Raw genomic sequence first — 11,517 nt, forward strand, 5'->3', positions numbered from 1 at the left:
TGGTGGAGGACTGCACGTGAATCCATAGATTCTGCGATGAAGGATTTTAGGCAGGGAATACCTCTTATGTCTCACCCTGAGTGCTACTTCTGGAAGAGTGATAACAGCCAGTTGCAGAAGCTTCACATATTATTGTTCCAATGTTTTAGGTGTGCATATCTAGAGCCAGCATCAGCATTACCTGTCATCACCTTTTGAAAACACTGGGGGTTATTACAACTTTGGAGGAGGTGTTAATCCGTCCCAAAAGTGACGGTAAAGTGACGGATATACCACCAGCCGTATTACGAGTTCCATAGGATATAATGGACGCGTAATACGGCTGGTGGTATATCCGTCACTTTTGGGACGGATTAACACCTCCTCTAAAGTTGTAATAACCCCCACTGTGTCTGCACTTCAGAAAGAATGTGAAATATGAGAAGGACAATAGCAAACCAGTACATGAGCACTGAGAATAGGATCAACATCCCCTGTCTGGGAATTGTATCTACAAGAGGGATTCAAACTAATCCACTTGGTTCTGGTGATAAGTTCTACAAAACCAAGAAAGAGAGTGCACCACAGAGTATTCAAAGGAGTACTGAGATCCAGCACTGATGCCCTTGATAGCCAGTTTCCCAGTGGTACAGGCAGATCACCTGAAATCTACACATCCTTCTTGAAGAGCTGTAGGGCAGCTTGTGACCTGGAATCCTGCCTGACCTGATGAGATGAGGAGAAGCGTGCCTGGCCTTGAAAGAGCAGATTGCTCAAGGTAGCAGAGGCCATGCCAATCCCAGTAAAGGGGTGGCAAAAAAGGACTGTAACCAGAGTTGCCCTGAACCCACCCAAAGGTTTCTTGGTCTCCAAAGTATATCTACATTTAAGCAGTGTGAGTCGCACCAGTTCTACGATTCCCCCTCTAAGCATAATTGCTCCAGCAACTGCCAACAGAGAATGTATGTGTGCTGATTCTAGCTTCTGCGTACCAAGTCTAGGGGCCTGCACAGTGACCAGAGGGTAGAAGAAACCTCCGGGAGTTGTGGGACCTGCCTAATCAGACCCTACTTATCAAGTGCTGCTGCTCCTGCAACTGGTCCTACGCGAAGGGAGGGAGGTGAGACCACCTGGCTGGGATGCTACAATCGCGAGCAAGTCAGGTCATCTATGCAGCTCTTGCCCACAAGAACCCATGCTCCCAGTTTAGCTTAGCAAGAGCCTGACAGCTCAGGTAAAATCATTACCTGAATTGAACAATGACTGTGAGCTGTACTACAGATTTATGTGGCTTCAATGCTTTAACAATGACCCCACTTAAAGAGAACAATCTATCCAAGGAAATAGGGACTGATATACAGGTTTCAAAAAGTCATCTGCACACATAGCGAGCCGGTAGCTTAGCTTCAATATAGTTTACTGATTTCTATGTTTTTAACTACAGTACCACCAATAATCAAAAAAGTTGTGATGATTAACATTTCTTGGTTGTAGTATCTCATAGTTGTGTGATTCAAGTACTACTCTTTTTTACTAAAGACAAAGCACTAGACTGTACAATTAATTATTGTGATTGTTGTTTGACTGAGTTCTGAATCTCTATCTCCACACTACCTCTCTGACAAACCTTTGAATGCTTGCAATTTCTATCCTGAGAGTCAAGTGCAAAAAAGAGTATATGCTCAGTTTACATTACCGGAGTAGGACAGATCCCAGGACACCATAGGCAAAGAGCCCGCCCACCACAGCTGTGGCCCAGTAGCCCCTGCGCGCCATGTGACCTCGTAAACAGGATCTGGAAACCATCTTCATCTTTAACAACATCGCCCAGGAGGGTAGGCATTGGTTTTGGCTATGGTTGTGTGGAATTGGCGGAATTTGATTCAGCAGAATTATATTAAAATTTTGTGAGATTCTGCAGCGGGGTGGAGTGAACATTTGGTGCTATTTTCATAGCACAACATGCACTCTTTTGTCCAAGGATGGGTGTGAAGGTGCATTTTGTTCTACGACATAGTGCTGCCAAATACCAAATGCACTTACAGTGCATACCCCGTGCGCCCTTACAAACTCTGCAGTGATTACTGCCGAATTTGTAAGCACGCCCAGGGGTATGAACTGTAAGTGCATTTGGTATTTGGCACCGCTGTGCCCACCCCTAGGTGCCCATGCATCCTCTGTAGTGATGACTGCAGAGTACTTCAGTGCATATCCCTCACCAACCCTACCTACTCTGCAGTGATTACTGCAAAGTATTGAGTGGGACAAGGGGATATGCACTGCTGTGTATACCCCTCACCGCCCTTACATACTCAGAATATAAGCCCGAGGGGTATGCACAGCAGTGCAGTCCGTGGTTTGTAAACAGGGCCAGACGAGGAAGTTGTCCGTCTATGTTTACAAATCACTGCAGAGAAAAGTTTAATCTATTTAGGATTTGAAACATAAAGGGTCTGCTCTCTCTTCCAGCCCTGTTTAGCACTGCTCTGCTTGGTGAATCAAAGGCAAAGATACTTCCCGTGGGCGAATTAAAAAAAACACTCACTTGAGTATATTATTCACAGCCCTTGGAGTGTTCGCAATCTGTTCTTCCTCTGATGTGCTCTTCAAGCAGAACATTATTGCAAATTTACCTTGGCTTGTGAATTAAAATGCTGCAGATTAATTCCGCCAGCAGAGCGATTCCATGTTTCAAGAGTAAAGCAGAATGCCTAAATTTCTCCAATTCTACCAGCAGAATTAAAAATTCTGCCCACACCATGTCATCTCCAGTGATCACACTTAAGAGGTATCTTGTTTTTTTTTTCCCAACCATCCAGTCAATCCCGCACTGTCTGTGAGAGAAGTATGACCACTTCTTGTGATCTTCCTTATGCTGTTCCCTCCCAACCTCCATCCATCTCCTGATTTCAAAGTACCACTATCTTTGACTCCAGAAGTCATCCCTTGAGTGGGTGGGTTAAGTCGAATCTAGTATCTGTATTGGCAGTTGGCCCTTCTGAACGATAAGGCTGAAGAAGATGAGAAGGTCAAGAGGTTTGAAAGAGAAGAGTTGAAATTAGCTCACAAGGAAGAAGAAGAATGGAGACAGGAGAGACAGAAGGAATGAGGCCGAGAGGAAATGTAAAGGCAGGAAAGGAGAAGGAAAGGCAAAGAGAAGTGGAATGACAGAAAATAGCCTTGGAGTAATCGAAAATCTCACAATGGTAGCACATGCAGCTACATCTGGTAAAGGTAGTTGCCACGCCAACTCTGCAGGACTTCCTGCAAAGATTCCAAAAGAGATTGGCACATTTGGGTGGAAGGCAGGGGATTCTTGGGATGGTTTGGGAGCTTTGTGATAGTATGGAGACTGCAGGTTTTGAATGGCATTTCTAAGGTGGTTGCTTTAATGAGTTGCTTGTGGATGGAAAGTACTTCCATCATTAGGAGAATGCCAGGGGGTTGATCAAATGAATTAAGAGCAAATGAAGAAAGTTCTGATAAGATGGTTTAGGTTTGGATTGGAGCCAGCTTAATACTTTCAGAGATTCTGGGAACGTAAAAGATTGTATGGTGCTCCATTTGTAACCTGAAATCATTGTGTGTTGGGTGCTTAGACTGAGCGTGTGAAAGGGATGAAAGTGAAGGATTTTCACACTCTAAACAAACTGATGGTAACAGTAACTCAGTGAAGGGTTCCTTGCCCAACTTGCAGAATATTTGGAAGACCTGAAAGAAAAGAATCCAAAGAAACTTTAATTGGTGGCTGGAAGTGGTTAGTTAGAAGGGTTAACAAAAGGCTGGAACATCTTAGTATTAAGATGAAAATGGAGAAAAACTGTCAATGGACTAGTTCCAAACCAGAGGGTAAGGGCCAGAGTAATTCCCAATGGTCCAGAACTCGACACAGGCAACTAGGAATACAAGGACAAAGGAGGGAAGGAAATTAGTTCCCTCCACTCCCAAAGTAGAGTAGTGGCTTGCTGTAGATGCCACAAGAAGGGGTATTACAAAAAGTATTTTAGGGTGAAAAATCCTGTGTCTGCCACACCCACTATAACGAGTGTGTTAACTCTGGACCAGGGCACCCGAGATGACACTGTAGCACACAGGCAGGTTGCTATGAATATGTGGAAAAGGAACACATGCTGTCCTGGAGGACATTCACCCAACTGCCGTGGGATTTATGTTGGAAGCAGGCATCAATGGGAGGAAGGCTCATATCTTGAGAGATACAGGTGCTTCGATGGCTAGGGTTAAGAGGAAGTATCTCAGATCTGAGGAGATTTCCCACGGTGCCAATGGCACAGGCCTGGTAATCAGTGGGGACAACATGGGGTACTTACTTGCTTCCTAGAGTAAAAGCAGAGGTCAATGGCAAGAGAGGCACGGGATCAGAGAGAAATAGAGTCCTGGATGTCTCATAACCAATTACCTCAATCCGGCCGGTCTAGCACCAGGGCTGGATGCCTAAGTATCTTGGAAAGCATCATCTGTGCTGACCAGAGCACAAGGTGCACATCAATCTCAGATGAAACTATAACTAGCCCCAATTTACAGGGACCAGAGAAGGATAGTGAGTGGATCAGGGTAGCCTCTAAGAAGGCTGGGGCACCCATCACCCCTGCTCCAGGTGGAGAGGAGCATGAGGTACTCAAGACAGACTGGATGTTGCATTCTGGGTCACTGCCAGAGCTGCAAGGCGTGTTAGCTGTTTAAGGAAATACCCAGAAGGAGTCTTTCCAGGCGCAAGTTGAGATCCCTATAATTGTGCGTCCTCAGAGCTATGCCCAGGAACATATCTGCAATGGAGTGCTTGGTAGGAATTACATTGGTTGGGAGGATGAACTGTTTTAAAGTGAGCCAATCTATCCTGAGTGAGGTGCTATCAAAAGGGCCTGTAGTTCTTCTAGTGCGCAGAAACGTTCTTTGTAACTGGCCCATGATCTTTAGTCAGCAGGACACTTGGGCATTAATAAGACACAGGTATGGTTGGGCTCTTTGTTTTACCGACCAGGAATGTCCAGGACACATAGATGTTTTGGGAGACCTGTCCAACTTGCCAACTGAGTGGTAGGTCCGGAACTAAGATTGCAGTGCCACTGGAAAAGCTGCCTGTAGTAGGTGCACTATTTGTACAGCTGTGCTTTTACATTGTTGGCCCATTTGACCCCCTCTTCATCAGACTACACATTGATCTTGGTTGTGGTGGATCATGGCACCAGGTCCCCAAAGGTGCCACCTCTGAGAAGCACTACTACAAGGGTAGTTGTTATGGCACTTCTTGGGATCTTTTTGAGGGTTGGGTTTCCAAAGATCTTGATATCAAATTAAGCTACGTATACCTCATACATAGCTTAATTTGAGATCAAACACACTAAATAAAATAACACAATAAATATATACATGAATAAAATTGTGAACTAATGATCACAGCCATTAATTGATAACATGTAGACAAATGACACCCAAAGACTTACAGCTCCAGGAGTCTTCACTTTAAGCCATAAATCCATTGCTCAATTTAAACCAGTCAGTGGTCCACAAAAAAATATCTAGCCACCATAGATACATGTACACCTGCAAAAGTGTTTGCCCTTACTGCATAAGTAACAGAGTTAGAAGACCGACACAAGGTTGGGGACTCATAACTGTATGGACATTCCCCTCCAGTGTGTAATGGGGTATGGAACTTAAAAGAACTTGTGGGAGTTAAGTGGAAGAGTTTCTCCATCAGGAAAAATGTTTTTCCTGTGGAGTACAAAAAGAAATTAAACTGTGATATTCCACAGTTGGACTACCTTTCCCTAGTGCCTAATCGTACTGGATGTACGATTATACTGTGGCATAATAGTAACTCGTAAAAATGTCACAAGGCCTTGCAAGTCAAACCCCTAGAAATTCGCAACTGTTGCAGCTAGTACTGCTGGCAATGTTTGCGAATAACAAAAAGTTAGACATCAGCACATGTTTTTAGCAGTGCCACGCGTGAAGTATTCCTCCAGCAAATCGGACCTTTATATTTTTGGTTTGTTTGCAGGCCATAATGTACTAAGATTTTCAAATTAACCACAAAACGGTCCTAAATAGATTCACCTGTGCAGTGTGGAGGACGAACCATTAACGCCCCCCTCCAACTACATTTACAGTGCGGACGACATCAGCGGGCAGTTGTCTGTACATGAAAGAAAATGCTTCTGGTGAAAACACCAAAAGCTCTTCCTTTCCTAAAATCAAAGCCAGGACCTGAGGGAAGAGTTTCCCTTTGGTCCCAGGTTTGATTTTTTTCGTTTTGCTGTAGCACCAGCACGCACATTGCATTGATGTCACAGCAAAACAGAAGAGAAAGCAGGCGGCGCTAATGGCGTGGTCTGCTTTCATTTGTGGTCTGTGCCGGGGCATAACTAAGCCCCCAAGCACCGATCTCTGCATAAGAGGTAGCACTTGAAGGGGACAATGTCCTGTCTCTACCTAGTGGATCCCTGCTTGATGACTGCCCTCGGAACAATCTCCACACAGAGCTCCCCCTAATAGACGCTAGGGATTTCTCTTGCAGGGCGAGTGGCCTCTTAGGCAAGGGACAGAGCTCCCCTCCGATGGGCAAAACAGTGTTTCTGCACCCCCTGGGAGACAGATTAGGAAGTTTGTCTCCAATGCCCCTGAGGGGTGGGACACCCAATAGACACCAGGGATTATAAACTAAAGAGGTGGGGATAGCCCACCCTGTCATCAGGCCATACACGCATTCCAGGAGGAGCATACAGTCTTTCTGCCCCCTCTGGGATGGGGGTGTGGAGAAAAAACACTAGACACCAGGGATTTATCTTTTTATGAGAGGGGGAGAGGCCCCTTGGGCAAGGGCTGATCCCCACTCACCACGGACAAGGCCTTCTTTCTTCCCCCCAACCCTGTTAGGGTAGAAAGCCCGCTAGACACCAAATAAATTATTTAATTAAAAACAAAGGGGTGTGGGTGGCTCACTTTGGTACACGTCCATGTCTCCAGCTTAAAAAGGGCAACACAGTCTTTCTGTCCCCCATAGGGCAAGATTATAGTTTGCTCCTATCGGCCCACTACAGGCAGAAACCCACTAGGCACCAGCAATTTTCAAAATGGCGGTGATAAAAATAAAATGGGGGCAGCCAACTATGGCATTGGACCATAGATTCGCCCCAGAAAGGGTAATAGAGTCTTTCAGTCCCCTGGTAGAAGAAAGGGAATTTGTCCTGAACAAGAGTTCACTTGGAATCTGCCTGCAAAGGGTAGAAAGCCCACTAGACATCAAACATTTTACAGTGAGGCACAAAAAAGGAAACTGGCCATCTCCCACTCTAGCATTATGCCCCACCCACTCTCCAAAAATGGGCAACAATTTTACTGCCATCCTGGGAGAACTGAGGCTTCACTGGGGGTGCAGAAAGCCCACTGGAACCCAGCAATTTTGCCAACAAAAAGAAAAAGGTGGCAGCCCACCCTGACATTGGCCCATGTTTCCATCCCAGAGGGGCAATAGAGTCTTTCTGCCCCCTCCCCACCCCTGCTGAGGATTCGTCCATAATTTGGTCTGAGATTTAGCCCTTAATCTGGTCCCTGGTGGAGTAGATAAGGCCACTAGACACCAGGGATTTTACAGTGCTGCAAAAAAGGGGTGGGGCGCTTGAGCCTGGCAGAGGGCCATGTGCGTGCCCCAATGAGAGTATTGTTCCCTGTTTGATCCATTCTTGTCATGGGCACATGGGCACAGGGCCAAGCCACACAAGTGGGGTTGCATTTATATCAGGACAATAGTGGGAATGCTAGGTGGTAGGAATTCTGTGGATCTCCACAGATTATGGAATTTCCCTCTCGGAAAAATGTGGAAAATGTGTGATTGTAGACAAAGTTTGAGGTTTGCAGGATATTGTGGGTTGGAAAACATCAAGGAAGAAGGCACAACACACCAAGCTGGACTCCCATGGTGTCAAGATTTTTATAATGGCTGTGTTTGATAGGTTTCTGTGGGTGGCAGCTGAGCCTGGGCCCAAATACGACTGATATTGTCATTGCCAAATCAAGTACTTTTTTGTCAGGAAAGGTTTGCATTTTTCATGCTTGTTTTGTCATAGGTTTTAGGCCAACCCACAGAAGTCAGGCAGTGTTTGCATCTGGTGAAGAGTGGGAACTCTGAGTGGTATGAAATTAGCTCCACTCAGATTCTAGAAGGAGAAATGTGAGGCAAATATTTGATTTTTGAAAGGTATTAGGGTAAACAAATGTCATGGGATCCATGCAAGTAATAAAAACCTTGATTCTTCTGGATGATTAATTTTCATAAATGTTTGGGTTTGTTAGGTTTCTTTGTGTGGTGGTGGAGCCGCCAAAAATCCACAGCTACAAACATTGCAAAAAAAAGGTTGAATTTGAGTGGAACAATTTGATTTGTCTATGTCGCGTTTTGGGCCTTTCCTGTCTCAGGCACTGAATCCACCCACAAAAGGGAGGAAGGGGGTTTTATTGAAACAAGTATGGGAATGCTGGGAGATAGGAAATTGTGGGATCCCCATAGATTCCAGAACTTTCTCTCACAGAAATTGAATGAAAATGCATGTTTTTTTGCCAAAGTTTGAGGTTTTCAAGGTCTTGTGGCCACACCAACTTGTTCTATCCTGGGTTTGTAGCTTTCAGGAATATCTAGGACTGGAAGCTTTCCCTGCATGACAGAGAAACCCAGGCCCAAATTCTGCAGCTACCAATATTGCCAAACCAACTTGTTTTTTTTTCACATTATTTTAATGTCTCCATGGTGTGACATTTTTGTGTCTCAGATCCCCGGCCCAGCCATTCAAGTGGTGAACTGTTTTTATCAGGAGAAGTGTGGAAATGGTGGGTAACAGTACTTTTGTGGCTGTCTGCAGCTTCCAGAATTTTCTCTCATAAAAATGTGAGGAAAATGCAGATTTGCAGTGCCTTTTGTGAAAAGAAGTGTGGTATCCATGCAAGTCACATCACCCTGAACTGCTCTGGGTGTCTACTTTTAAGAAATGTCTGGGCTTGGTAGGTTTCTCTGGGTGTGGGCTGAGCTAGGGCCCAAATTCCACAGCTATCCACATTGTAAAGAAAAGCATTGATTTGGCTAGGTGAAAGGTAATGTCTTGAAGCTGAATTTTGAGGTGTTTTATGTCATGGGTGCTATGCCCAGCCACAAAAGCGGGGTACCGTTTTTATCTGGAGATGTGGGAATACAGAAAAGTGTAACATTTGTAATTACCAATCAGATTTCTCTGCATGTTCAGCTTTGATGCATAATCCAGTGTGCAAGAAATGAGAAATTTTGAAAAATGCCTTCTGAGTCACATGATAATATGCGTAACCATTAGTTCAATTGTGGGTTCAGTCGGTGGTTGATGTAGGCTGCTCCCTAATTGTATAAGGCTTTATAGGTGTGTGTGAGGAACTTAAACTGGCATCTCTTCTGGACAGGGAGCCAGTGGTGGTTTCTTAGGTGGGGGAGATGCTGGAGTGCTTAGAGAGGTCCAGGATGAGTCTAGATGCTGTATTCTGAATGGTCTGAAGTCTACTGAGGAGCTGTTGCCGTAGTTGAGGCGGCTGGTAATGAGGGCCTGGGTAACAGCTGTCCTGGTGTTGATTGGTACCTATTTGAAAATTCTGCAAAGCATGCGGGGGATATGGAAGAAGGAGACAACTGTGTTGATTTGGTGTTTCATGGTCAGTTCACTGTCGAGGATGATGCCGAGGTTGTGTTCGTGGTCCATGGGTGTGGGAGTGGGTCTGTGTTCGGCTGGGCACCAATTCAATTCAATTATTTTATTTATGATTTGGAACTCGACTGAGGTCCACATAAAAGAAGAAAGCAGAAAAATCACATTTACCATTTACATCTAGCTGAGAACCACATAAAATTTACAATATTCGTGAGCAGAAGGTCGGATCTGCAATTTACACTTACATCCAATCGAGTACCAAAAGGTGAGATAAATGAAAAATACAGTGAAATGTTGCATCAAAATCCTATGCCACCTCACATGCCTTACAACGAACGTTTCTTAAAATAAGCTTAAAAAACAATTAAAAAAGTTAAATATTTTAAAACAAAAACTTTCATTCGGAGGATCATACAGAGCTTGGAGAAACTCGGGCACTGACAATAGAGAAAACTGAAGACGGATTGGATCTAGGCATTTACGCCGAAATGAGGCAAGAGAAGGGCAGACAAATAATAGATGGTGTAAATCTTGGGAATCCGCCAGACAGAAGTTACACTCCTTTGCAGTACCGTACCATTTTGCCAATAGTGTATTCAAAGGGAGCAATTCCTGTTGGAGCAACGTCCAAAAGCGCCTAACACTATGGGGGATGTTCCAAGTGAAGTACGGTTGTGTTTTTTTTATTACTAGAGTGTTTACTATATTCGCAGAAAAACTTCTTTTTTTACAGCACTCCAAGTCTTGGCGGAAGCTCAAGGCCCACTTTGCACTCTTCAAAGTCACCCTCAAGAGCAATGGGGAGAGTTCTAGAACTTGGCTGCGATCCAGCTCCAGCATCTCCAGGGCAGTAGAAAAATTCTTACAAAAGGCAAATTTCTTCAGAAATGATCTTAAAGTGTATACCTCACTATTTAAAATTGAGGTAGCCAATCGTATAACCCCGCTAATCCTTGAGCATACTTGCTTCGAAGCCCCATTTCCAGCCTCAGAGCCGCCACTGAGGCTGCCGTATTAACAGCTAGTAATTTTTGGAGAATTTTACCTTCTGCCTGATTTAAGAACCCCCATTTGGAGGTATCAATGAGTTCCACCCCATATAGCAGGGATGCAGGAATTTTAACTCAATGAGCAGATAGAAGGTAAGAGAAGTGCCTTCTCCCTGTAGCTGTATAAAGGGCCCCCAGACCTCTTGCCTGACATTCAGCCTTTGCTTTATTAGAGGCGATGTGGGCAACATCGCTAAGGTTCCCGCTCACTATTTTCCCTAAAAAGGGATAAGATTTGACTATTTCAAGGATTTGGTTGCCCAATGTCCACTGATAATTGGGGAAGGTCATCTTTTTTTTCCCCAAGAAACAAAGGACCTTACTTTTAGACCAGCTGTGGTTCCAAATGAATGTGTTTCTCTTGAAGAGCAGCACTTTTGTGTTGTCAGAGTTGAACTTGAGGCAGTCTGTGTTCATCCAGTCGGCTACGTGGATCATGGTATTGCAGAAGTTTGCTCTGGTGGCGAAGGGGTCTTTGATAAGTGTGAGAATGAGTTGGGTTTCACCCATGTAGGAAATTATATTGAGACCGTGGGATTTGACAATGTCAGCCAGGATTGTCATGTGGATGTTGAACAATGTGGGGCTGAGGGATGAACACTGAGGTACACCACATATGATGTTTTTGGGTGCGGAGGTGAAGGGAGGCTGTCAGACGCCCTTAGTGCATCCTGTCAGGAAGGAGGCAATCCATTTGAGGGTGTCCACTTTTATGCTAATGCTGCAGAGCCTGTTGACAAGGGTGTAGTGGGAGACGGTGTTGAAAGCTGCAGGCAGGTCAAGAGGATCAGGCCAGTGGTCTCCCC

General features: G+C 44.8%; 1 protein-coding gene across 1 annotated transcript in view; it reads right to left on the reverse strand.

The window, feature by feature from the left end:
• LOC138293827 (TRAF family member-associated NF-kappa-B activator-like) overlaps positions 1-11,221 on the reverse strand; it is a 70,105-nt gene extending 58,884 nt beyond the window's left edge. Inside the window, exons 1-2 of the mRNA XM_069233147.1 lie at positions 11,035-11,221; positions 10,852-10,929 (exon numbers count right to left, since the gene is read on the reverse strand). Of these exons, the coding sequence (XP_069089248.1) occupies positions 10,852-10,929; positions 11,035-11,221 (265 nt within the window). The remainder of the gene's footprint in view (positions 1-10,851; positions 10,930-11,034) is intronic.
• Positions 11,222-11,517: the final 296 nt, after the last annotated feature.

Source organism: Pleurodeles waltl, chromosome 4_2 (assembly GCF_031143425.1).
Source record: "Pleurodeles waltl isolate 20211129_DDA chromosome 4_2, aPleWal1.hap1.20221129, whole genome shotgun sequence".
NCBI lineage: Eukaryota > Metazoa > Chordata > Amphibia > Caudata > Salamandridae > Pleurodeles > Pleurodeles waltl.